Source organism: Labrus bergylta, chromosome 16 (genome assembly GCF_963930695.1).
Source record: "Labrus bergylta chromosome 16, fLabBer1.1, whole genome shotgun sequence".
NCBI lineage: Eukaryota > Metazoa > Chordata > Actinopteri > Labriformes > Labridae > Labrus > Labrus bergylta.
This window is the reverse complement of record NC_089210.1, coordinates 207,501-235,354: the sequence shown is the minus strand read 5'-3', so window position 1 is coordinate 235,354 and position 27,854 is coordinate 207,501. Positions and strand designations below refer to the sequence as shown.

General features: G+C 46.8%; 3 protein-coding genes across 7 annotated transcripts in view; 1 reads left to right on the top strand and 2 right to left on the bottom strand.

Annotated features, from left to right (window-relative positions):
- The first annotated feature begins 12 nt into the window (after window positions 1-12).
- Window positions 13-6,219, top strand: LOC110003698 (protein Tob2). The gene is made up of 2 exons (XM_020659246.3): window positions 13-520; window positions 3,122-6,219. The coding sequence occupies exon 2, from the start codon at window positions 3,287-3,289 to the stop codon at window positions 4,442-4,444; it is 1,158 nt and encodes a 385-aa protein (XP_020514902.2). The 5' UTR covers window positions 13-520; window positions 3,122-3,286; the 3' UTR covers window positions 4,445-6,219.
- An 858-nt stretch (window positions 6,220-7,077) lies between these two features.
- Window positions 7,078-20,947, bottom strand: tefb (TEF transcription factor, PAR bZIP family member b). 2 transcript variants are annotated; one of them, XM_065964626.1, is made up of 4 exons: window positions 20,674-20,947; window positions 10,253-10,783; window positions 9,762-9,964; window positions 7,078-9,308 (listed from the first exon to the last, which is right to left on the bottom strand). In XM_065964626.1, the coding sequence occupies exons 1-4, from the start codon at window positions 20,777-20,779 to the stop codon at window positions 9,093-9,095; spliced, it is 1,056 nt and encodes a 351-aa protein (XP_065820698.1). In that variant the 5' UTR covers window positions 20,780-20,947; the 3' UTR covers window positions 7,078-9,092. The 2 variants fall into 2 exon arrangements, with proteins under 2 accessions (XP_065820698.1, XP_065820697.1); XM_065964625.1 differs by lacking the exon at window positions 20,674-20,947 and adding an exon at window positions 11,986-12,697.
- A 322-nt stretch (window positions 20,948-21,269) lies between these two features.
- LOC110006244 (zinc finger CCCH domain-containing protein 7B) overlaps window positions 21,270-27,854 on the bottom strand; it is an 18,020-nt gene continuing 11,435 nt past the window's right edge. For 2 of the 4 annotated variants that reach the window (XM_020661424.3, XM_020661422.3), the window contains 7 exons: window positions 27,486-27,571; window positions 27,003-27,151; window positions 26,813-26,918; window positions 24,216-24,324; window positions 22,665-22,795; window positions 22,424-22,593; window positions 21,270-21,745 (listed from right to left, as the gene is read on the bottom strand). In XM_020661424.3, the coding sequence (XP_020517080.1) occupies window positions 21,565-21,745; window positions 22,424-22,593; window positions 22,665-22,795; window positions 24,216-24,324; window positions 26,813-26,918; window positions 27,003-27,151; window positions 27,486-27,571 (932 nt within the window). In that variant the 3' untranslated portion in view covers window positions 21,270-21,564. Of the gene's footprint in view, window positions 21,746-22,423; window positions 22,594-22,664; window positions 22,796-24,215; window positions 24,325-26,812; window positions 26,919-27,002; window positions 27,152-27,485; window positions 27,572-27,854 lie in introns of those variants that run through there. The other 2 variants (XM_065964617.1, XR_002279242.3) reach the window with 2 other exon arrangements.

The window sequence follows — 27,854 nt, the reverse complement described above, 5'->3', positions numbered from 1 at the left end:
AACTGTGTTTTAATTTGACGAGAAAACGTTGAAATGTTGTTTACGACGCGGATGGTTTCCTCTAGCAAAGTGACGTGACGAGTCGTCAGGTGAGAGTGGCGCTGACGTGATTATCCTTTGAAATCACAATAATAAATCATAACTAGTCCTTTAAGGTGTATTGAAATGAACAGACAGGAGAGCAGCCTCATCACACCGCCATGGTGTGAGGAGTAGAAAGCAGCTGTGTGATTACAGATAGAGAAAGTAGTCCCTGCCGTCAGGGGCGTGTGGGCGTCTCACTCCGTGTATAAATACGCCGGGTTGTCAAACAGTAAAGTTTGTGTAGAGCCTCCATGAAGGAGTCAGCTGGAGACCTGTGTGCATCACCTGAGCAGCGAGACAGCAGGTAAAAAGATCTTTCATGTTAAAGTGAGAACATCTGAAGGTCATCACCCGAAACCACGAGACGAGAACACGAGAGAAAACGGGATAAAACGGGAGTTTACGACAAGTGGAGCTGCTGCATCGACAAGAAAAGGTAAGTAAGGAAAGGTGTGTGTGTGTGTGTGTGTGTGTGTGTGTGTGTGTGTGTGTGTGTGTGTGTGTGTGTGTGTGTGTGTGTGTGTGTGTGTGTGTGTGTGTGTGTGTGTGTGTGTGTGTGTGTGTGTGTGTGTGTGTGTGTGTGTGTGTGTGTGTGTGTGTGTGTGTGTGTGTGTGTGTGTGTGTGTGTGTGTGTGTGTGTGTGTGTGTGTGTGTGTGTGTGTGTGTGTGTGTGTGTGTGTGTGTGTGTGTGTGTGTGTGTGTGTGTGTGTGTGTGTGTGTGTGTGGTCTTTTTCTCCATCATCTCTGTTTTGAACTCTGCTGTTGGAGAATGTGAACCACAGAAGATGTACAATGCTCTCTATTTATAGCTCATGTAACGACCCCCCCTTCTCCTTCAATGTCACCTTCTTCGTGTGATTTTGGGGGGGGGGGGGGGGGGGTTAATGTAAACATGGCGAGGAGCTGTCCTTCCTGCGGGCGAGCTTCACTCGGTGCAGATTTCTCTGTAACAGTTACATTGATGTTTAATCGAGCTGTGTCTCTAATCTGAGCTGCTGAATCCCATCGGGCAGGGAAGTCTCTGAGAGGGATTGTTTGTGTGTGTTCCTGCGTAAAAGGGGGGGGGGGGGGGAAATCACATGCACTGCATGATGGGAAATGGTGTTCTGTGGAGTATGGTGTCTGTCCTGCCATTTTACACAGCTTTCTGTGTGATGCTTGTTTTTAAGAAGCAGCATGTTTTGTCTTAAGTGAAAATGGTTGTGCACTCCCAGCAGGCTGAGCGGTCACCAGGAGCAGCTCCCAGGATCACGTTCAAGATCCTGGAGGGTTTCTGCAGAGCGTCCTGCACAACAACCTGAACATTAAAACATTAGTGTAGATATAGAAGAGAGAGAATACTTCTCATAGCGCTCAGGAACAAAAAGTTCACTCACTTGTTTCTGAAGCTAAAGCAGTCTGTTGGTCAGGAGATTGCCATGATGTCATCTCACCCCTTTATTAACAATCAGTGTTTCCTGTAGTTTAGACTCTAATCTAACAAACAGTGTTTTCTGTAGTTTAGACTCTAATCTAACAGTGTTTCCTGTAGTTTAGACTCTAATCTAACAAACAGTGTTTTCTGTAGTTTAGACTCTAATCTAACAGTGTTTCCTGTAGTTTAGACTCTAATCTAACAGTGTTTCCTGTAGTTTAGACTCTAATCTAACAAACAGTGTTTCCTGTAGTTTAGACTCTAATCTAACCAACAGTGTTTTCTGTAGTTTAGACTCTAATCTAACAAAACAGTGTTTTCTGTAGTTTAGACTCTAATTTAACAAACAGTGTTTCCTGTAGTTTAGACTCTAATCTAACAAACAGTGTTTTCTGTAGTTTAGACTCTAATCTAACAAACAGTGTTTTCTGTAGTTTAGACTCTAACCTAACCAACAGTGGTTTCTGTAGTTTAGACTCTAATCTAACAAACAGTGTTTTCTGTAGTTTAGACTCTAATCTAACCAACAGTGTTTTCTGTAGTTTAGACTCTAATCTAACAGTGTTTCCTGTAGTTTAGACTCTAATCTAACAAACAGTGTTTTCTGTAGTTTAGACTCTAATCTAACAAACAGTGTTTTCTGTAGTTTAGACTCTAATCTAACAAACAGTGTTTTCTGTAGTTTAGACTCTAATTTAACAAACAGTGTTTTCTGTAGTTTAGACTCTAATCTAACAAACAGTGTTTTCTGTAGTTTAGACTCTAATCTAACAAACAGTGTTTTCTGTAGTTTAGACTCTAATCTAACAAACAGTGTTTTCTGTAGTTTAGACTCTAACCTAACCAACAGTGGTTTCTGTAGTTTAGACTCTAATCTAACAAACAGTGTTTTCTGTAGTTTAGACTCTAATCTAACCAACAGTGTTTTCTGTAGTTTAGACTCTAATCTAACAGTGTTTCCTGTAGTTTAGACTCTAATCTAACAAACAGTGTTTTCTGTAGTTTAGACTCTAATCTAACAAACAGTGTTTTCTGTAGTTTAGACTCTAATCTAACAAACAGTGTTTTCTGTAGTTTAGACTCTAATCTAACAAACAGTGTTTTCTGTAGTTTAGACTCTAACCTAACCAACAGTGGTTTCTGTAGTTTAGACTCTAATCTAACAAACAGTGTTTTCTGTAGTTTAGACTCTAATCTAACCAACAGTGTTTTCTGTAGTTTAGACTCTAATCTAACAAACAGTGTTTTGTGTGGTTTAGACGTTAACGTATTCCTCAGGCCTTTACGTGATTTCACGATGTTCACTGAGGATTTCGTGTTATTTGATCATTGTTAAAATAATTTGTAAAGTTTGTTTAAAGGCGGAGTCAGTAGAACAACATTCAAACTGGGCCCCTGCCCCAGAAGCCCCGCCCTCTGCAGGACGTAGTGTACACGTTTACTGCTTGTACCTACACTGCAAGCTAACGCATGCTAGCACAAGCTAACCGCTAACCCTGACTCTCCAACAGGAAGCAGTTTGTTTTTGTTTTTGTTTGTGTTCATTTAAAAACATGTGAACATAAATGTTGAGTCATGTGGCTCTCATGGTTCCTGACGGCTCTGTGCTTTTTTTCTCCACAGGTCTTAAAATCAGACGAATACATCTGAGACGTGTGGCGTGCTTACTGACTGTCTTCACCATGATGACCATAAAACGATCCCACGCTGGACAGTGAACACAACAACACTGTTTGTCTCCTGTTTGAATTCGTCTCAGATTTGTCACGGCGCTCGCCGGGTGCAGTTATGCACCTGGAGGTCAAGGTAGCCCTGAACTTTATCGTGTCCTACCTGTACAACAAGCTTCCTCGCCGTCGGGCTGACCTTTTTGGCGAGGAGCTGGAGAGGATTCTGATGTCACGTTATGAGGGTCACTGGTACCCAGAAGCCCCCCTCAGAGGCTCTGCTTTCCGCTGCATCCACCTGGGCGCCCCCCGGGACCCCGTGGTGGAACTGGCGGCAAAGAGGAGCGGCCTGGACACGGAAGAGGTGCGGGCTAACGTCCCTCCAGAGCTCAGCGTGTGGATCGACCCGTATGAGGTGTCCTATCAGATCGGAGAGAAGGGCGCCATCAAGGTGCTGTACCTGGAGGATCCTCCAGGCCTCGACTGTGATGGAGACAGGGCGGAGTCAGAGGGAGACGTGGAGGGGGAGGAGTCAAAGAACGTGGGCTTCAACCCCGATGCTCAGGTTTTTATTCCCGTGGGAAGCCAGGCGTCTCCCGCCCTCATGCCGTCTCTCTCCAGCTCTCCTACACCGGCGCCGCCCTGCCCCTCCCTCTTCACCTACCCGAGATCCAGCACGCCCACAGACTCCGCCCTCCACTCATCCAACACCTCCACCCCCTCCCCTCCCAGCGGTGGGCTGCCCTACCTCTCCCCTCAGCAGCCGCCTGCCGCCCGTCCTCAGCCCATCGTCTTCACCACTGCCAGCTTTGCCGCCACCAAGTTCGGCTCCACCAAGATGAAGAAGAGCAGTGGGGCGGGGTCAGCGGCTGGCTCCACCCAGAGGATGCTGTCTCGCTCTCCCACCAACATCTCCGCCCCCGAACTGCTGAAGCACAAGCCGCTCTCTCTCTCCCTGCACTCGCTCGGGACGCCGCTTTCCAGCCAGCTCTCCCCTAACGCCAAAGAGTTCGTCTTCCCAGGATCCCCCCCCCCCCTTTACTTTGATCCTGACACCCCGCCCATCCAGCCCCACATTAGCCCATTCCAACCTCAGCACTCCGTCACTACCCACCCATCCTTCGACCCGTTCTCCAGTCCCCCTCCTCCTCAGAGTGTGGGCATCATGGGTGGCAGTGGGATCCCGTACATGGAGAAGGCGCCGTTTGTGGACGGATTAGGAAACTACAACCTGCAATACTCGAGCCAGTCCTTCCAGCCGGTGGTGCTGGCTAACTGAGAAGCTAACATGAGCTAATGACCTGTTTGACTACACAGACTCCCAACAGCTCATGTCTTTGTTTTTGCCCCGCCCCCTCTGATGTCATCACTGTCTGTATGTCGGCGTTGATAACGGGGTGGGGGAATGTTTCTACCTTGAGTTGTTGCCAATCTCTTCATGTTTGTTCTTTTACGTTGATTGTTCATTTCTTGAGTTCGCTCTGAGAGAACGAGGCTCGCCAAGTCCTGCAGGAACGCTGTCTGTGTTGAGTGGTGATAAATGGCTGCATGACTATGAAGGAGAAGTTTTGAGTGGAAACACAGAGGAGAGAGAGGGCGAGAAGAGAGAGAGAGAGAGAGACCCACTCCTTCAGACCCACAACACGATTGTGCTGAGCTATGACTCTCCCCTCTCTCTCTTTCTTTCTCTCTCTCACCCTCTCTGTCTCTGTCTCTCTCTCTCTCTCTCTCTCTCGCCCTCTCTTTCTCTCTCTCTCGCCCTCTCTGTCTCTGTCTCTCTTTCTCTCTCTCGCCCTCTCTCTCGCCCTCTCTTTCTCTCTCGCCCTCTCTCTGATGGACATGAAGATTTCATTTGAATGTTTAACGCATTTCAGATCTTCAGTCTTTTAAAAGTTGCAGCAGAGAGAGAAAACGATGTCTTTGTAAAAGAGGGAGGAGCGAGGCTCCTCCCTCTTTTACAAACGTGTGGTAATCAAAAACAGTAAGTGACCCCCGATTGGCTGCTTGTGATTGGTCTCTGCAGGTGAGCTTGGCGCTCTGAGCTCCACAGACGTGATGCGAGATGACCTCGTGTTAAAGCGTCGCGTCGACACGTCGCTTCATTTGAATGTTTGAAAAATGATCGTCCGCTCAGTGTGTGCGTGACACGTTGATTTGTGTTTGAGGGGCGGAGCTCTGAGGTTTTCTACTTTGTTTTGTAACTTTTCAGATTTCTATCTGGATGTTTTTGCAGGTTGTAAATACAGAGTGCTCGTGTTGTGTGTTTAGTTTCTTACATGCTGAAGGTATTTTTTCACTGAAGATGAATATATATGCAAACAGACTGAATAAAGATGTTTCCATGACAACGTGTTGAATGTGTACCTCGTGCAGACGGGTCAGGACGAAGTCGAGACGTCAATGTTTACAGACGCTCTGAAGGAGAAAACGAGCTCGCATCACTTTTTCTGTTTGTTCAGATGGCGCTGACCAAGTCCAACTCAACATGCGTCACTTCCTGTGAGCGGGTCGTCACTTCCTGTGAGCAGGTCGTGCTCGCCCTGTCACTCAGAGAATCTGCACAGGAAGTGACCTCTGTGTTTCTGAAGCCATATCCACACGCTCTCTTTCTCCAAACGCCATGATCTCAATGACCCTGAAGAGGCGGGAACTACCTCTCTGAATAACACACACCTGTCCTGAGTGTGAAGCCCAGCGATGAATGTTAGTCAGTGTTGTGGGAGGCGTCTGCGTTCGACTCTAAAGTCGTCTGCTTTAGGACACGCCCCTAAACGTGGAGGACAGTGAGTGTTTGAACCTGAAGAAGAAAGCTGCCGTGCGCCCGCCTCTCTCCGTGTGTTCAGCACGTTTCTTGATGTTTAGATATTTATGACCACGTGCGTTCTCTCCCGCCTCTGTTGAATTCTTTTCTACTTCCTGTCCATGAATCTACTGACAATGCAAAGACCTGTTTTCTGTGGCGCCCTTCGAGACGACACGACCACTTCCTACTGCAGTTTCTTATTGTTCCGATTCTTTTTTAAGTTTGTAATAAAAGAATGTGATTGGCCAAAAGAGGCGTGAGATTGTGTCCTCATTGTGTCAACGTGTTAAAAACATGATGATGTCACGATGGACAGGAAGCTGCACACAGAACATGCTGAAGGTCATCTGGTTACCATGGTAACAAACAGGCGTCGTGTGTGTGTGTGCGCGCGCGCGCGCCCATCACCTCATGCCTTTAACTGCGTCCCTGTTCTCCATCTTGTTTCCTCCTTTCTTCTCCTCAGCATCCTCTCCCCCTCCCCCTCCCCCTCCCCCTCCTCACACACCCCCCTGCTGCTGTTTGAGGCTGCTGTTATGTAACCCTTCTCCCCGGTGTTTCGATATGATCATTACGCAACACCTCGTCCTCTGAATACAGACGAGCTGCAGGTGTGTGTGCGCATGTCTCCTGTCCAAGGTCAGAACGTTACAGAAACACAGAAACCAAACTGAAGAGAAAAACTGTTTCAAGTTTTTTTTCTTTTCGGGGAAACAAAGACGCACTTTGACAAACACTGAAGGTTACAGCTTCAGGCTGTGGCGCCACCTTCAGGTAAAGAAACAAACTGATGCTTGTGCTGAAGGTTGTCTGATACCACGTGTTTAAAAATGATACTGCTAAGAGGGTGGAGCTCTCTCCTCTCCAGCTGCGCACGGGAGTTTGTATCTGAAACTTTGTTGCCGTGGTAACAAAATGTTTTTGTTATGAGCTCACTGGAGCCACCTGCAGGCAGAGTGTTGTACCTTTTTTAACTTTACATTCAGGGCAGTCGCTGTTTTTGAAATATGTTGATGCTTAATGAGCAGACTCATGTCATACCCATCTCTGTCTGTAGGGGGCGATAGACATTAATATAATTGAAAAAGAAAAGAAACTTTAAGCTTGAATTCATGAAAGATGTTTTTATTCAGAGCTCCACATCAAAACCACTCAAACAAAGTTTGCTACATGGTGTATGCAGAAATATTCACAATATTCATCCGCGTGTCTGTGAAGCCACACGTCTTAAAAAAACGACCCGGAGGTTTGCATTCATCAAAACTGAATAATGCAGCCAATGACATGTCAGAATGTCACCTGCACAGAGAAAGTGTTTTAAAGTCCGTTAAACATCTCCGTCATGAAACCAAATATCAGAGAAGTCATCAGGAAACAGAGTCCGGATCAAACTCACTCACACACAGACAGGGGGCGCTGTAGAGCAAGACAGCTCTCTGCCTGCACAGCACCCAGCGTCTCTCTCACACACACACACTCACACACACACACACACACACACTAAGTACACTTGGTGTCAGATGAGAAACCGTCGACTGTGAGGGCTCATGCATCAGGATCGTGACGTACAGACGATCCAAAGTGGAAGCACAAAGACTTTTTATGTTACATCATATTCAGTTTACAGACACGATCACTGAAAGTTAACAGGCGGTACATTACACAGGATTATTGCCACTCGGATGTTCTCTCTTTAGTTTTGAGTCCCGTAACAGTCTGTCTCAGCGGCGTCCTCCTAAAGCGTCTCCAGTGGAAGTGTTGGATGAGGTAAATCACTGTGAGCTGTGTGTGTCTCACACACATACAGGAGATTGTAGAGATGGAGAAAAGAAAGGTCCAGAAGCACAGTTAACCCTTTAATCCCTGCACTGGTTTCACTATTGATCCTTAAAGGAGACGTATGGATGAACAATCAACAGATGCTTTATTACCATCAGAATAAATACAGCACTCATTGACTATTTGGCAGATAGAAGGAATAGTATTGGGTTAATAACAAAGACTGGGTCTCTATGAGACCATCACTTATTTACAAAGCAGTCCACTTTGGGCTACTCGTTCAAAAATCAATCCAGCCGTCACTACACTGAGAGCAGACAGGCAGGGGCTGGAGCGCCCCCTACCTGCAGTGTGCAGTAAAATAAACATCCCTACATATGAACGTACCCCTCCACCTATGAGGGCCCCGCAGGTCATCACACATTTACCTTCAACACTAACTCTCTAAAAACTACAACTCCCTGTCTCTGCTGTAGTTTCACCTCCTCTGTAAGGAACAGACATGTCTCTTTAAATGTGTGTGTGTGTGTGTGTGTGTGTGTTGAGAAGCTGATCTGAGGTCAGTAAAAAGTCCCAGCAGCTTCACTCTGAAGGTCATGCATGTTTGTCAGGTACCTGTCTCACCTGTAGTCTGTGTGTTGGGACCGCTCAGTGATGCACACACTCGTTTGTGCTGCAGGGGGCAGACTGTATATACAGACTGTGTGTGTGTGTGTGTGTGTGTGTGTGTGTGTGTGTGTGTGTGTGTGTGTGTGTGTGTGTGTGTGTGTGTGTGTGTGTGTGTGTGTGTGTGTGTGTGTGTGTGTGTGTGTGTGTGTGTGTGCAGAGGAGTGCATGTGTCACAACAAGGAAGAACTGTCTCCTCCTCCTCCTCCTCCTCCTCCCACAGGTTATTGTAAATACAGACATGAGGATAAGTGCAACATGAGGACAGGTGAGGGAGGGCCAAAGTGCACCTTTCTAAAAACAGGACGTTTGTCTGACTCTTGCTTTGGTCCTTGAAGAAGAAGAAGAAGAAGAAGAAGAGTGTTGCACTGAAACAAACTGATGATTGGTCGATAGTTCAGACTGCTCTGTGTCCTGACTGTCTGTGATTGGTCCTCAGACGGACCGTGTGTCCTCTCTCTCTCTCTCTCCTCTGAGTGGAGGAGCCAGGCGCTCTCCACAGGCCTCCCTGTGACTACAGCTCCCATGATGCCTCACTGCCTGCAGTGTGTATCAGAGACTCAGTGACTGGAGCTTCACTTCAAATTGAGATCCCTTCATGTTTGTATCGGTGTTGAATTCTGCGGGGGCGGAGTTCAGCTTCTCGTTGATTCGTCATTTCTTACGGAGGTCGCGGTTCTTACAGCGGGCCGTACTTCGCCTCGTAACGGGCCAGGATGTTCTTACAGCGGCCGCAGTCCTTCCTCATCTCGGCCACCTGCTGTCTCAACGCCGAATTCTCCCGCTCCAGGAAGGAGGCTCGCACCGTGATCTGGTTCTCCTTCAGACGGCGAGCGTCACGAGAGCGCTTCGCCGCCACGTTGTTCTTCTTCCTCCTCGACCAGTACTTATCATCCTAACAGAACCAGAACCACAGAGATAGAACAGAACCACACAGTTAATAAACAGAACCACAGTTAATAAACAGAACCACACAGTAAATAAACAGAACCACACAGTAAATAAACAGAACCACAGTTAATAAACAGAACCACAGTTAATAAACAGAACCACACAGTTAATAAACAGAACCACAGTTAATAAACAGAACCACAGTTAATAAACAGAACCACACAGTAAATAAACAGAACCACAGTTAATAAACAGAACCACACAGTAAATAAACAGAACCACACAGTAAATAAACAGAACCACACAGTAAATAAACAGAACCACAGTTAATAAACAGAACCACACAGTAAATAAACAGAACCACACAGTAAATAAACAGAACCACAGTTAATAAACAGAACCACAGTTAATAAACAGAACCACAGTTAATAAACAGAACCACACAAAGCGTTCGTACCTTCTGCTCGTCAGGAACAAACACTTTCTTGGCCTTCTTGATCATCGGCTGAGGTTTCAGCTCCTCGTCTGAGAATTTGTGTTTCCTCGGGTTGAACAGCTCGCCGCCCGGCACGCTGGACAGGACCAGGTCTGTAGGGTCCGGCTGGAAGTTAATGTCCACCTCGATGGCGTCCGGGTCGATGGGGGAGGGCGTGTTGCGCTCTGTGGGAGTAATGGGACAGAGAGCGTCATCTATGACATCACTTCCTGATCGGTATGAGGAGGTTTGTAGGTAACGGGGTATTAGCAGGTCTGAAACCACCCGGAGGAGCGGTAACCATGGCAACGCCTAACTGTTAGTATCAAACCTCTTTAATAGATTTGACTAGACATGGAAATTTCAATTTCTCTTATGGTGATCTCACTAGGACCAGGGTCAAAGGTCAAGATTACTGAGACAATCACCACAAGTATTAACCCCGCCCCCACCTGATCATCTAAACGGCTCACCTGTTTTCTTCGGTTTCACTTCTTCTGCTGCTGCCTCGGTCGCCTCCTCACTCAAAGCTTCTTCTTCTTCTTCTTCTTCTTCTTGTCCTCCTCCCTCCTCTTCCTCCTCTTCCTCCTCCTCCTCCTCCTCCTCTTCCTCCTCCAGTTTAGCAGGCTGTAAGTTGGTGACCGTCAGCGTCTTGTCTGGCTCGGCGGTGGAGGTTGAGATGATGGAGGGGGAGGGTGCTGAGGCTGCAGCAGGAGGAGGAGGAGTCACCTTAAGGATGGATTTTCCTTTCCCCCCCATGGAGCTGAGCGTCTTCTGAAGCTCCTCCTCCTCCAGGCTCACGGGGATGCCGTTCTCCAGAAGGAACTCGTCCAGGTCCATGTACTCCAGGTGGAACGTCTCCCCGTCATACGGGATGGTTTTTTCCCAGATGGCCGGGGTCAGGGAGGCGGAGACTCCACCTCTGGAACCTCCACCTGCGCTGTTGGACACGTCCCCGCCTCCCTCCACATTCTCAGAGGAGCTCAGCTTCTCCTTCTCGATCTCTGCAGCAAACACAGGAGACAAGTGGTTTAAAGAGAGGAGGGGGCACGTGCACACACAGAACAGCCTGATAACAGAAGGAGGGGGGCGTGGTGACATCACAGTGTAAACAGGTACACACACCTCCTAGTGGACAAAAAGAGAAATGACAAAGACAGAATAAAGATTTAAGAGAACCAGAGACAACCACACACACACACACACACACACACACACACACACACACCAAAACAACCACACACACACCAAAACAACCACACACACACCAAAACAACCACACACACACACCAAAACATCACACACACACACCAAAACAACCACACCAAAACATCACACACACACACACCAAAACAACCACACCAAAACATCACACACACACACCAAAACAACCACACAAAAACATCACACACACACACCAAAACATCACACACACACACACACACCACACACACCAAAACAACCACACCAAAACATCACACACACCAAAACAACCACACAAAAACATCACACACACACACACACCAAAACATCACACACACACACCAAAAGAACCACACCAAAACATCACACACACACCAAAACAGCCACACACACACACACACCAAAACAACCACACACACACAAAAACAACCACACACACACACCAAAACAACCACACACACACACACACCAAAACAACCACACACACCACAACAACCACACCAAAACATCACACACACACCAAAACAGCCACACACACACACCAAAACAACCACACACACACAAAAACAACCACACCAAAACAACACACACACCAAAACAACCACACACACAAAAACAACCACACACGCACACCAAAACAACCCTGAAATAACATATTTAATACAATGCCAGGCAGTGTGTGTGTGTGTGTGTGTGTGTGTGTGTGTGTGTGTGTGTGTGTGTGTGTGTGTGTGTGTGTGTGTGTGTGTGTGTGTGTGTGTGTGTGTGTGTGTGTGTGTGTGTGTGTTCAGAGAGCAGACTGAAGTTAGGACTTTGTGTTCTTTTATATTTTCTAAAGCCTCCAAAGACCCCGCGTGCCCACAAGGACCCCACTTCCCGCCAAATGACCGGACACTCAGCAGTGAAACAGCAGCCCTGATGACGGACATATAACCGTGTTTAAGAGGAGGAACCGTCATGCTGGAACAGCCGGAGGTACAGCGCTCGCGCTCGGGGCTCTTACCGTCGTCTCCCTCCTCTAGAATGTTCGGTGGCGGGAAGTCCATGATCTTCTTCAGAACAAACGGGAAAGACTTCTGCGGAGCCGCTGTGGACACGGTCACTCCGGGCTCAAGAGCCACAGTCGTCGCGGATTTACCGGGCATTGTTCCACCGAGCAGACCCTGGCGATGATACGAACGGTAACCGACAGCTGCGTCCTTCACCGGAAAACAACGGAGACAAACGGTAACCGACAGCTGCGTCCTTCACCGGAAAACAACGGAGACAAACGGTACGCGGCTCTGAAGCAGTTTAAACCCGGAGATAGTGATCCCCTTCTTTCTGTCAATATTAACGTTTCTACACGAGCGTCCTCCTCTCCCACCGAGCGCTGTGGTTGGATATTCATGAGCTCCGAGCCCCGCCCACCAGTGGAATAGTAACAGCTGATTGGTTGTCGGCACTGCCCACTATAATATACACAGCGACTGGGTGTTCTTCTTCGTCGGTGTAGTAGATCCGCATTGAACATCTTTATTTGGATAAATATCTGCATTAGACCGACTATGATCGTTATTATTATTATTATTATAAAAAACTATTCATATATGTATGTGTATCACAGCTCACAGTGGTTAAGAGAAATACATCCCCCATCAGCACTCTGTAACCTTCACACCTGATCGATCCAAGTGCAGGTGTACTCCACACACACACACACACACACACACACACACACACACACACACACACACACACACACACACACACACACACACACACACACACACACACACACACACACACACACACACACACACACACAGCAGTGAGCTCCCAGCAGCCTGCACAGGGACACTCGTGGCCGAACACGTGCCGCCTCCCACCCTCCTCACGTGAAAGTACAAGCTGCTGGGGGCGTGGCTTCAAATGTTCAGCACGTGAGCAGAAGCAGCTCCGTCTGAACATGTGGCACGAGACCAAAGGTAACTGAGTACATGTTGTTTACCCGACACACACACGCGCACGCGCACACGCCTGGATCAGTTATAACAGTGAACATTCATGTGATCTATGAACTCGTTTTTTTTTTTTTTAAAGGTTCCGCTGATATCCTCCATCACTTTGAATCCTCCATCACTTTGAATCCTCCATCACTTCCTCCATCACTTTGAATCCTCCATCACTTTGAATCCTCCATCACTTCCTCCATCACTTTGAATCCTCCATCACTTTGAATCCTCCATCACTTTGAATCCTCCATCACTTCCTCCATCACTTTGAATCCTCCATCACTTTGAATCCTCCATCACTTCCTCCATCACTTTGAATCCTCCATCACTTCCTCCATCACTTTAAATCCTCCATCACTTTGAATCCTCCATCACTTCCTCCATCACTTTGAATCCTCCATCACTTTGAATCCTCCATCACTTTGAATCCTCCATCACTTTGAATCCTCCATCACTTCCTCCATCACTTTAAATCCTCCATCACTTTGAATCCTCCAACACTTTGAATCCTCCATCACTTCCTCCATCACTTTGAATCCTCCATCACTTCCTCCATCACTTTAAATCCTCCATCACTTTGAATCCTCCATCACTTCCTCCATCACTTTGAATCCTCCATCACTTCCTCCATCACTTTAAATCCTCCATCACTTTGAATCCTCCATCACTTCCTCCATCACTTTAAATCCTCCATCACTTTGAATCCTCCATCACTTCCTCCATCACTTTGAATCCTCCATCACTTTGAATCCTCCATCACTTCCTCCATCACTTTAAATCCTCCATCACTTTGAATCCTCCATCACTTCCTCCATCACTTTGAATCCTCCATCACTTTGAATCCTCCATCACTTCCTCCATCACTTTAAATCCTCCATCACTTTAAATCCTCCATCACTTTGAATCCTCCATCACTTTGAATCCTCCATCACTTCCTCCATCACTTTAAATTCTCCATCACTTTGAATCCTCCATCACTTCCTCCATCACTTTAAATTCTCCATCACTTTGAATCCTCCATCACTTTGAATCCTCCATCACTTTGAATCCTCCATCACTTTAAATCCTCCATCACTTCCTCCATCACTTTAAATTCTCCATCACTTTGAATCCTCCATCACTTTGAATCCTCCATCACTTTGAATCCTCCATCACTTTGAATCCTCCATCACTTTAAATCCTCCATCACTTCCTCCATCACTTTGAATCCTCCATCACTTTAAATCCTCCATCACTTCCTCCATCACTTTGAATCCTCCATCACTTTAAATCCTCCATCACTTTGAATCCTCCATCACTTTGAATCCTCCATCACTTTGAATCCTCCATCACTTTGAATCCTCCATCACTTCCTCCATCACTTTGAATCCTCCATCACTTTGAATCCTCCATCACTTTGAATCCTCCATCACTTCCTCCATCACTTTGAATCCTCCATCACTTTAAATCCTCCATCACTTCCTCCATCACTTTAAATCCTCCATCACTTTGAATCCTCCATCACTTCCTCCATCACTTTGAATCCTCCATCACTTTGAATCCTCCATCACTTTGAATCCTCCATCACTTTAAATCCTCCATCACTTCCTCCATCACTTTGAATCCTCCATCACTTTGAATCCTCCATCACTTTGAATCCTCCATCACTTCCTCCATCACTTTGAATCCTCCATCACTTTAAATCCTCCATCACTTCCTCCATCACTTTAAATCCTCCATCACTTTGAATCCTCCATCACTTCCTCCATCACTTTGAATCCTCCATCACTTTAAATCCTCCATCACTTTGAATCCTCCATCACTTTAAATCCTCCATCACTTTGAATCCTCCATCACTTTGAATCCTCCATCACTTTGAATCCTCCATCACTTCCTCCATCACTTTAAATCCTCCATCACTTTGAATCCTCCATCACTTTGAATCCTCCATCACTTTGAATCCTCCATCACTTCCTCCATCACTTTAAATCCTCCATCACTTTGAATCCTCCATCACTTTGAATCCTCCATCACTTCCTCCATCACTTTAAATCCTCCATCACTTCCTCCATCACTTTAAATCCTCCATCACTTCCTCCATCACTTTGAATCCTCCATCACTTTAAATCCTCCATCACTTTGAATCCTCCATCACTTTAAATCCTCCATCACTTTAAATCCTCCATCACTTCCTCCATCACTTTAAATCCTCCATCACTTTAAATTCTCCATCACTTTGAATCCTCCATCACTTTGAATCCTCCATCACTTCCTCCATCACTTTAAATCCTCCATCACTTTAAATCCTCCATCACTTCCTCCATCACTTTGAATCCTCCATCACTTTAAATCCTCCATCACTTTGAATCCTCCATCACTTTAAATCCTCCATCACTTTGAATCCTCCATCACTTTGAATCCTCCATCACTTTGAATCCTCCATCACTTTAAATCCTCCATCACTTCCTCCATCACTTTGAATCCTCCATCACTTTGAATCCTCCATCACTTCCTCCATCACTTTAAATCCTCCATCACTTTGAATCCTCCATCACTTTGAATCCTCCATCACTTTGAATCCTCCATCACTTCCTCCATCACTTTAAATCCTCCATCACTTTGAATCCTCCATCACTTTGAATCCTCCATCACTTCCTCCATCACTTTGAATCCTCCATCACTTCCTCCATCACTTTAAATCCTCCATCACTTTGAATCCTCCATCACTTCCTCCATCACTTTAAATCCTCCATCACTTTGAATCCTCCATCACTTCCTCCATCACTTTGAATCCTCCATCACTTTGAATCCTCCATCACTTCCTCCATCACTTTGAATCCTCCATCACTTTGAATCCTCCATCACTTCCTCCATCACTTTGAATCCTCCATCACTTTGAATCCTCCATCACTTCCTCCATCACTTTAAATCCTCCATCACTTTAAATTCTCCATCACTTTGAATCCTCCATCACTTTAAATCCTCCATCACTTTGAATCCTCCATCACTTTGAATCCTCCATCACTTCCTCCATCACTTTAAATCCTCCATCACTTTGAATCCTCCATCACTTTGAATCCTCCATCACTTTGAATCCTCCATCACTTCCTCCATCACTTTGAATCCTCCATCACTTTGAATCCTCCATCACTTTGAATCCTCCATCACTTTAAATCCTCCATCACTTCCTCCATCACTTTAAATTCTCCATCACTTTGAATCCTCCATCACTTTGAATCCTCCATCACTTTGAATCCTCCATCACTTTGAATCCTCCATCACTTCCTCCATCACTTTAAATCCTCCATCACTTCCTCCATCACTTTGAATCCTCCATCACTTTAAATCCTCCATCACTTCCTCCATCACTTTAAATCCTCCATCACTTTGAATCCTCCATCACTTTAAATCCTCCATCACTTTGAATCCTCCATCACTTTAAATCCTCCATCACTTCCTCCATCACTTCCTCCATCACTTTGAATCCTCCATCACTTTGAATCCTCCATCACTTCCTCCATCACTTTAAATCCTCCATCACTTTAAATTCTCCATCACTTTGAATCCTCCATCACTTTGAATCCTCCATCACTTTGAATCCTCCATCACTTCCTCCATCACTTTGAATCCTCCATCACTTTAAATCCTCCATCACTTTGAATCCTCCATCACTTTGAATCCTCCATCACTTTGAATCCTCCATCACTTCCTCCATCACTTTGAATCCTCCATCACTTTAAATCCTCCATCACTTCCTCCATCACTTTAAATCCTCCATCACTTTGAATCCTCCATCACTTTGAATCCTCCATCACTTTAAATTCTCCATCACTTTGAATCCTCCATCACTTTAAATCCTCCATCACTTCCTCCATCACTTTGAATCCTCCATCACTTTGAATCCTCCATCACTTCCTCCATCACTTTGAATCCTCCATCACTTCCTCCATCACTTTGAATCCTCCATCACTTTGAATCCTCCATCACTTTGAATCCTCCATCACTTTAAATTCTCCATCACTTTGAATCCTCCATCACTTCCTCCATCACTTTGAATCCTCCATCACTTTGAATCCTCCATCACTTTGAATCCTCCATCACTTCCTCCATCACTTTGAATCCTCCATCACTTTGAATCCTCCATCACTTCCTCCATCACTTTGAATCTTCCATCACTTTGAATCTTCCATCACTTCCTCCATCACTTTAAATCCTCCATCACTTTGAATCCTCCATCACTTCCTCCATCACTTTGAATCCTCCATCACTTTGAATCCTCCATCACTTTGAATCCTCCATCACTTCCTCCATCACTTTAAATCCTCCATCACTTCCTCCATCACTTTGAATCCTCCATCACTTTGAATCCTCCATCACTTCCTCCATCACTTTGAATCCTCCATCACTTCCTCCATCACTTTGAATCCTCCATCACTTTGAATCCTCCATCACTTTGAATCCTCCATCACTTTGAATCCTCCATCACTTCCTCCATCACTTTGAATCCTCCATCACTTTAAATTCTCCATCACTTTGAATCCTCCATCACTTTGAATCCTCCATCACTTCCTCCATCACTTCCTCCATCACTTCCTCCATCACTTTGAATCCTCCATCACTTCCTCCATCACTTTGAATCCTCCATCACTTTGAATCCTCCATCACTTTGAATCCTCCATCACTTCCTCCATCACTTTGAATCCTCCATCACTTTGAATCCTCCATCACTTTGAATCCTCCATCACTTCCTCCATCACTTCCTCCATCACTTTGAATCCTCCATCACTTCCTCCATCACTTTGAATCCTCCATCACTTCCTCCATCACTTTGAATCCTCCATCACTTCCTCCATCACTTTGAATCCTCCATCACTTTAAATCCTCCATCACTTCCTCCATCACTTTGAATCCTCCATCACTTTGAATCCTCCAACACTTCCTCCATCACTTTAAATCCTCCATCACTTTAAATCCTCCATCACTTTGAATCCTCCATCACTTTGAATCCTCCATCACTTCCTCCATCACTTTAAATCCTCCATCACTTTGAATCCTCCATCACTTCCTCCATCACTTTGAATCCTCCATCACTTTGAATCCTCCATCACTTCCTCCATCACTTTAAATCCTCCATCACTTCCTCCATCACTTTGAATCCTCCATCACTTTGAATCCTCCATCACTTCCTCCATCACTTTAAATCCTCCGTCACTTTGAATCCTCCATCACTTCCTCCATCACTTTAAATCCTCCGTCACTTTGAATCCTCCATCACTTCCTCCATCACTTTGAATCCTCCATCACTTTAAATCCTCCATCACTTCCTCCATCACTTTAAATCCTCCATCACTTCCTCCATCACTTTGAATCCTCCATCACTTTAAATCCTCCATCACTTTGAATCCTCCATCACTTCCTCCATCACTTTAAATCCTCCGTCACTTTGAATCCTCCATCACTTCCTCCATCACTTTGAATCCTCCATCACTTTAAATCCTCCATCACTTCCTCCATCACTTTAAATCCTCCATCACTTTAAATCCTCCATCACTTCCTCCATCACTTTGAATCCTCCATCAGGACATCTCACTGTTGTGCTGCTCTTGAACGCTCCCTCAGGATGTTCAGGAACATGATGTTCAATCCAAGCTACACCAAAACACCACATCCAACACCACCTCATCTCCAACACCACCAAAACACCACCCATCACCACATCCAACACCACCTCATCTCCAACACCACCAAAACACCACCCATCACCACATCCAACACCACCTCATCTCCAACACCACCAAAACACCACCCATCACCACATCCAACACCACCTCATCTCCAACACCACCAAAACACCACATCCAACACCACCTCATCTCCAACACCACCAAAACACCACCCATCACCACATCCAACACCACCTCATCTCCAACACCACCAAAACACCACATCCAACACCACCTCATCTCCAACACCACCAAAACACCACCCATCACCACATCCAACACCACCTCATCTCCAACACCACCCATCACCACATCCAACACCACCTCATCTCCAACACCACCAAAACACCACCCATCACCACATCCAACACCACCTCATCTCCAACACCACCCATCACCACATCCAACACCACCTCATCTCCAACACCACCAAAACACCACCCACCACCACATCCAACACCATCTCATCTCCAACACCACCAAAACACCACCCATCACCACCTCATCTCCAACACTACCAAAACACCACCCATCACCACATCCAACACCACCTCATCTCCAACACCACATCCAACACCACCTCATCTCCAACACCACCAAAACACCACCCATCACGACAACAACACCACCCCACCAACCATCACGACAACAACACAACACCACCCCACCTCCATGATACAGATGTTAACTGATGCACTCTGCAATGCATTGTGGGAGAATTAAATATACATCAATAAGAATCAGTGGTGTGTTTAGAGTTTGTTGTCCGGCTGACTGTTTAAACACATCAAGTTCTTACAGATTACACGGCTATCAACCCTCTGAGGTGTCCTTTATCTTAAACTAGGCCTCACCTGTACCTGTACCTGTCCTCTCACAGAAGGTATCATCTACACTTTCTTTCAACCAATGAGAATCAGCAGAAAACTGCTCTTTGTAAAGACTCAGACCATCTGAGCACAAACAGAGCAGCTGAGGTGACAGTGGAGGGTCAGGGTCGGTCCAGGGTGGTCAGGGTCGGTCCACGGTGGTCAGGGTCAGGTCCACGGTGGTCAGGGTCGGTCCACGGTGGTCAGGGTCAGGTCCAGGGTGGTCAGGGTCAGGTCCAGGGTGGTCAGGGTCAGTCCACGGTGGTCAGGGTCAGGTCCAGGGTGGTCAGGGTCAGGTCCAGGGTGGTCAGGGTCAGTCCACGGTGGTCAGGGTCAGGTCCAGGGTGGTCAGGGTCAGGTCCAGGGTGGTCAGGGTCGGTCCACGGTGGTCAGGGTCAGGTCCAGGGTGGTCAGGGTCAGGTCCAGGGTGGTCAGGGTCGGTCCACGGTGGTCAGGGTCAGGTCTGACAAGAGAACACAGGACGAGTGAGGAGTAATGGACAGTCTGCTGCACATTCACCAACACATGAACACACTGAAGGAAGAAGAATCACTTCCCAACTCTGAAACTGGGACCATCCAAGAAGCACCTGAATGCATCATATCCAACCGCCTGAGGAGGACCTGAAAGCATCTTAACTAACTGTTTGAGGAGCCCCTGAATGCAGCACATCAAACCGTCTGAGTAGCTCCTGAATGCAGCACATCAAACCTTCTGAGGAGCCCCTGAATGCAGCACATCAAACCTTCTGAGGAGCCCCTGAATGCAGCACTGTGTGGGCTTGTTGCAGCAGCAGCTAATAGTTTGTCTAAAATCACTATGCTCATGTGACAGACAGCAAAAAGTCAACAACGTGTTGATGCTGAAACATGTTGGAGACAGATCACATCTGAGACTGTGGACAAAGAGACAAAATAAAACACCTGTGTGTGTGTGTGTGTGTGTGTTCAGATCATTATCAACATAGTTTGATTAAATCAGAGTTTAATTCTAATATCATGACAACAACACAACATTTAGTGTGTTCATGCAGGGAGAGATTACATGAAGCTAAAAGTGAGTTAGACCCGCTCACAGCACATTCAGGGACCAGGTTAGACCAGGTTAGAAAGTAAACAAGTCTCACCTGTGTCATCGAAGAACGGGAAGGAGAAAGGGTAATCAGCCAGAGACCTGAGCAGGTCCGGAACATCGCTCCTGTCCCCGCAATAGATCTGATTCAGCATCGACATGATGAACAAACTGAAGGACTACAAATTCAAGCGATAAAAGAACCTTAAAACTACAAACGAGCCGGTGATCTCGTAGTGAAAGTGTGTGTGAAGGACAGGTGAGATCGGACAGGTGAACACTCTCTCCGTCTCTCTCTCTTTCTTTCTGTCTCTCCTCTCGCAACTTCACTCACTTTTCACCAACTTCACTGAAACTCTCGTCACGGGGCCTCTTGCATGTGTCCGACGAAGCCACGCCCCTTGCTGCCCCGTACATGAAGGAGACTCGGCCCCGCGCCTGTCAGTCAAAGCGCAGAACCAATCAGAGAGCAGCAGGCGATAAAAACAACACTGGCCCCGTACAGCTGAGCACATTGGTATCCACGCACAGCAGCACGTGCAGGTATGTGGGAGGCTCGAGGCTCCACGCCCCCTGGTGACGTGTTTGAGAAGTGCACCATGAAGGACAAAGAAGCTTTCTCACAAATGAAAATAAAAAGACACAAACAGATTTAAACTGAGCATGAACACTTTTATTTACTTTTAAAAATCTTTGAACTTCCTCTTTTGTGAACTTTGGCCTGATGGAGCTTGAGATAAGCTTTCTGATTGGACAACATAGAAGAGAAGTAAACAACAAAACAATTATTAAAGAAACAGAGTCAGACTATTTGTTCTACTTAAAGAATATTTGGCATCGTTTTAGAAATGAAAATTATTTTTGTGATCTTTTGGCAAATCAAAGAAAGCTAGCGTTAGCATCACCTGACGTTTGTAAACACAGACATGAGGATATAAAACGTCCGTCAGTCCTGGAGGAGGAAGTTGTATTTCCCGAAGTCGAACTCGTCCGGCATGATGAGCATGTCCTCTCTGGCTTTAGATAACTTCTGTCTCAGGAAACCTCGTCTCTCCGTCCACTCCTGCAGCTCCTCGCTACTGTGAGCGAAGTCACAGCTCACGCCATCAGGACACACGCCGTCCAGCCTGTCACGCCACAACAGACGACAATTCATCAGGTTTTAAACACTTCCTGTGCTCGTGTGAGGTTTGAGTTAATGACTTCATAGAGACTGATTCTGACCATCAGAGGGCAGCACGGCGAGTTAAGGCCGACACACAATCTGTTATTTTAACCCAGCAGAGGGCATTACTGGTTGTCATGGTGATGGTGTTATAAAGGTGTGATACATGAGGAGGAGGGTTTTCGGTTGTCATGGTAACAGCAGTGTGTTCTCCGTGATCGATTACGTCCCTCAGAATTGTTTGATGACTTTGTTTTGACTCCTGCTTTAGTTTCCCATAAGCCCAGATCATCCAATCACAGAGGACCGTTAAATGACCTGATGTTGTAGTTTCAGATGTCACCACTAGAGGCCACTGTTGTTATTGTTAACCAGCTGAAGGATCTAGTCTTCAGTTCTCCCCTCATCAGGATGCTTTGTCAGCTCGTACAAACATCAGAGTTTGTGTTTGTGGATGAACGTCAGTGAACAGAACAGGAAACAAACTCTGCTCTCTGATTGGTCACGTTTAAACCTCATGTCTGACACTAAGTTTGATTTCGTTTAGACGTCACCCTCTGCTGGTTGAGATGACCCGTATGTCTCCGTGGTAACCAAACAGTAAGACAGATCTGAGGTCTTCCCCAGGTGAAGGTCTTACCTGGGGCACAGTTTGAAGCAGGTCCCGGGGAACCTGTAGCTCCAGGTGAGCGCCTCGTCCTCTCCCTCACAGCTGAACACTCGGTCTTTGTGTTTCTCTGTCGAGATGTGCTGCTGCCACTGACGCTCGCTGTTACTGTGCTTCCCGCAGAGACGACAGTGGAAGCCGTTCTGAAAGACAGACAGACACGGCGTCTTTCTCTGACAACATTACACGATTCCTTTGAGTCCCGTTCACTCACCAGAGGTTCGCTGTAGTCTGTGGGCATGACGATGTTTTTCTCTTCAGGCTGCGTCAGCACGGCTCCGTCTGATTGGACGCTTTGGGCGGTTAAAGAAAGCCACAGGTCGTAAATCTGCTGCATGTATGGCACTACAGAACAGAAGATCAGAGAATGATGTTTGATAATGTCACGCTAACACGAAGCAGCTAACACGAGGCGGCCAACACGAAGCTGCTAACACAAAGCTGCTATCACGAGGCGGCCAACACGAGGCGGCCAACACGAAGCTGCTAACACGAAGCGGCTAACACGAGGCGGCCAACACGAAGCTGCTAACACGAAGCGGCTAACACGAGGCGGCCAACACGAAGCTGCTAACACAAAGCTGCTATCACGAGGCGGCCAACACGAGGCGGCCAACACGAAGCTGCTAACACGAAGCAGCTAACACGAGGCGGCCAACACGAAGCTGCTAACACAAAGCTGCTATCACGAGGCGGCCAACACGAGGCGGCCAACACGAAGCTGCTAACACGAAGCAGCTAACACGAGGCGGCCAACACGAAGCTGCTAACACAAAGCTGCTATCACGAGGCGGCCAACACGAGGCGGCCAACACGAAGCTGCTAACACGAAGCGGCTAACACGAGGCGGCCAACACGAAGCTGCTAACACAAAGCGGCTAACACGAGGCGGCCAACACGAAGCTGCTAACACAAAGCGGCTAACACGAGGCGGCCAACACGAAGCTGCTAACACGAAGCTGCTATCACGAGGCGGCCAACACGAGGCGGCTAACACGAGGCGGCCAACACAAAGCTGCTAACACGAAGCGGCCAACACGAGGCGGCTAACACGAGGCGGCCAACACGAAGCTGCTAACACGAAGCGGCTAACACGAGGCGGCTAACACAAGGCGGCTAACACGAAGCGGCTAACACGAGGCGGCTGACACGAAGCGGCTAACATGAGGCGGCTAATACGAAGCGGCCAACATGAGGCGGCTAACAAGAAGCGGCTAACATGAGGCGGCTAATACGAAGCGGCTAACAAAAGGCGGCTAACATGAAGCGGCTGACACGAAGCTGCTGACACGAAGCGGCTAACATGAGGCGGCTAATACGAAGCGGCCAACATGAGGCGGCTAACAAGAAGCAGCTAACACGAAGCGGCCAACATGAGGCGGCTAACAAAAGGCGGCTAACACGAAGCGGCTGACACGAAGCTGCTGACACGAAGCGGCTAACACGAAGCGGCCAACATGAGGCGGCTAACACGAAGCGGCTGACACGAAGCTGCTGACAAGAAGCAGCTAACACGAAGCTGCTGACAAGAAGCAGCTAACACAAGGCGGCTAACACGAAGCGGCTAACACGAAGCTGCTGACACGAAGCGGCTAACACAAAGCTGCTAACACGAAGCAGCTAACATAAAGCGGCTAACACGTGTGTGATGGTGGTTGAGAGGCATTATGGGTAATGCAGGCCTAAGGTTTGGACAGGGAGGGAGAATGAAACTGTTACTTTAAATAGGATCAAGAAATGACAGATAGTCGTGTTGGAAACTCACTTTCATTGTTCTTCATGTACATCCACATCTCTCGCTCCTCCTGGCTGTGAGCGAAGGTGCATTTCCCCGGGTAACTACATCTCCCTTTCTTCACCATCTGGTTACAAATCTGTGAGAAACGACGACCACATGCAGCTGTTTGACACTCGTTATAATAAACGACCACATGCGGCTGTTTGACACTCGTTATAATAAACGACCACATGCGGCTGTTTGACACTCGTTATAATAAACGACCACATGCGGCTGTTTGACACTCGTTATAATAAACGACCACATGCAGCTGTCGGACACTCGTTATAATAAACGACCACATGCGGCTGTTTGACACTCGTTATAATAAACGACCACATGCGGCTGTCGGACACTCGTTATTATAAACGACCACATGCGGCTGTCGGACACTCGTTATAATAAACGACCTCATGCGGCTGTCGGACACTCGTTATTCTAAACGACCACATGCAGCTGTTTGACACTCGTTATAATAAACGACCACATGCAGCTGTTTGACACTCGTTATAATAAACGACCACATGCAGCTGTTTGACACTCGTTATAATAAACGACCACATGCGGCTGTCGGACACTCGTTATTATAAACGACCACATGCAGCTGTTTGACACTCGTTATAATAAACGACCTCATGCGGCTGTCGGACACTCGTTATTATAAACGACCACATGCGGCTGTCGGACACTCGTTATTCTAAACGACCACATGCGGCTGTCGGACACTCGTTATTATAAACGACCACATGCAGCTGTTTGACACTCGTTATAATAAACGACCACATGCAGCTGTTTGACACTCGTTATAATAAACGACCACATGCAGCTGTCGGACACTCGTTATTATAAACGACCACATGCAGTTGTCGGACTCTCGTTATTCTAAACGACCACATGCAGCTGTCGGACACTTGTTATAATAAACGACCACATGCAGCTGTTTGACACTCGTTATAATAAACGACCACATGCAGCTGTTTGACACTCGTTATAATAAACGACCACATGCAGCTGTTTGACACTCGTTATAATAAACGACCACATGCAGCTGTTTGACACTCGTTATAATAAACGACCACATGCGGCTGTCGGACACTCGTTATTATAAACGACCACATGCAGTTGTCGGACTCTCGTTATTCTAAACGACCACATGCGGCTGTCGGACACTCGTTATAATAAACGACCTCATGCGGCTGTCGGACACTCGTTATTCTAAACGACCACATGCGGCTGTCGGACACTCGTTATTATAAACGACCACATGCAGCTGTTTGACACTCGTTATAATAAACGACCACATGCAGCTGTTTGACACTCGTTATAATAAACGACCACATGCAGCTGTCGGACACTCGTTATTATAAACGACCACATGCAGTTGTCGGACTCTCGTTATTCTAAACGACCACATGCAGCTGTCGGACACTTGTTATAATAAACGACCACATGCAGCTGTCGGACACTCGTTATTCTAAACGACCACATGCAGCTGTCGGACACTTGTTATAATAAACGACCACATGCAGCTGTCGGACACTCGTTATAATAAACGACCACATGCAGCTGTCGGACACTCGTTATAATAAACGACCACATGCAGCTGTCAGACACTCGTTATAATAAACGACCACATGCAGCTGTCGGACACTTGTTATAATAAACGACCATATGCAGCTGTCGGACACTCGTTATTCTAAACGACCACATGCAGCTGTCGGACACTTGTTATAATAAACGACCACATGCAGCTGTCGGACACTCGTTATAATAAACGACCACATGCAGCTGTCAGACACTCGTTATAATAAACGACCACATGCAGCTGTCGGACACTTGTTATAATAAACGACCATATGCAGCTGTCGGACACTCGTTATTCTAAACGACCACATGCAGCTGTCGGACACTCGTTATTATAAACGACCACATGCAGCTGTCGGACACTTGTTATAATAAACGACCATATGCAGCTGTCAGACACTCGTTATAATAAACGACCACATGCAGCTGTCGGACACTTGTTATAATAAACGACCACATGCAGCTGTCGGACACTTGTTATAATAAACGACCACATGCAGCTGTCGGACACTCGTTATTCTAAACGACCACATGCAGCTGTCGGACACTTGTTATAATAAACGACCATATGCAGCTGTCGGACACTCGTTATTCTAAACGACCACATGCAGCTGTCGGACACTTGTTATAATAAACGACCACATGCAGCTGTCGGACACTTGTTATAATAAACGACCATATGCAGCTGTCGGACACTCGTTATTCTAAACGACCACATGCAGCTGTCGGACACTCGTTATTCTAAACGACCACATGCAGCTGTCGGACACTTGTTATAATAAACGACCACATGCAGCTGTCGGATACTTGTTATAATAAACGACCACATGCAGCTGTCGGACACTCGTTATAATAAACGACCACATGCAGCTGTCGGACACTTGTTATAATAAACGACCACAGCTGTTGGATAAAGATGGCGCGATGAACACGAGGACTCGTTTCAATCGTCTGGTAACCATGGTGATGAATGTTTTTAAACATTAGTAAGGAACACCTACATCGTAGAACAGAGGGAAGTTCTTCACGTGCGGCAGTGGGCGGACTTGAACCCATTTACTCCTCTCTGCAGACTTAACGAGGAGCACACACCTGTCGGGGGTCCACCTGAGGAGGAGGAGGAGGAGGTGGGGGGTCACACGAGTGTTTCCTATGTGTCATGTTGTATATTTTATCGTGTGTTGTGCTCACGGGTGTCTGGCCTTGGCGTTGCAGTATTTCAGGGTTTTATCAGGTTCACTGATGTTGAACCCGTTCCAGCACTGAACACAGGCGAACTTCATCCTCATGTTCAGACTCCTGCCTCTTCTTTGTTTGTTGCCACCGTCTCCAGACAATACCTGAAATATGATTTATTAATAAATATCTTTTTCAGCTGTTTTCACATCTGATGCCCTCCTGAACATTTCTGGATAACTTCAGGAGGACTGCTCTTTCATTCTTTCACCTTTACTCCCTCACTCCTTTATTCCTTCACTTCTTCAACCACCCCTCCTTCACCCCTTCACTCTTCCTCCCCTCCTTCACCCCTTCACTCTTCCTCCTCTCCTTAACTCCTTTATGCCTTCCCTCCTTCACTCCTCCTCCTCTCCTTCACTTCTCCCCTCCTTCCCTCCTTCACTCTTCCTCCCCTTCTTCACTGCTCCCCTCCTCCTTCCCTCCTTCCCTCCTTACTCTCCGTCCTCCCAGTCTGTGTGAGTTCTGCTCCTGCTTGTCGTTATACTCTGTGGAGACTTTGACGATCTCCTCGGGGCTGATTCCTGTAACAGGACAAACACAAACACACGTTTCAGAAACATCCTGTAAATATGAATCTTCAAAGTCTGAGTGATGTCCCCCGTCAGTCCCTGCAGGGGGCGCTGGAGTCCCATCGATGGCGGTCTCCATGCTGGAAATGCTGTCTCAGTCTAACTTTCAGTCAACCTAACGACAGGCTGAGAGCTGGAGCTGAGAGAATTCCTCATTGGCTTCATTTTCCAAGACCGGAGGACTCAACCCACAAGTGGTTGCCATGGTTACTTCTTCCTCATTCGCTTCTGATCT

Excerpts from the sequence above, each read along its gene's own strand:
- LOC110003698 (XM_020659246.3), top strand. The coding sequence starts at position 3,287 with ATGCACCTGGAGGTCAAGGTAGCCCTGAACTTTATCGTGTCCTACCTG.
- tefb (XM_065964625.1), bottom strand. The coding sequence starts at position 12,127 with ATGCCCGGTAAATCCGCGACGACTGTGGCTCTTGAGCCCGGAGTGACC. Across the intron at positions 10,784-11,985 it reads TCTAGAGGAGGGAGACGACG|AGATCGAGAAGGAGAAGCTG; the intron begins GTAAGAGCCCCG and ends TGTTTGCTGCAG. Across the intron at positions 9,309-9,761 it reads TTGTTCCTGACGAGCAGAAG|GATGATAAGTACTGGTCGAG; the intron begins GTACGAACGCTT and ends TGGTTCTGTTAG.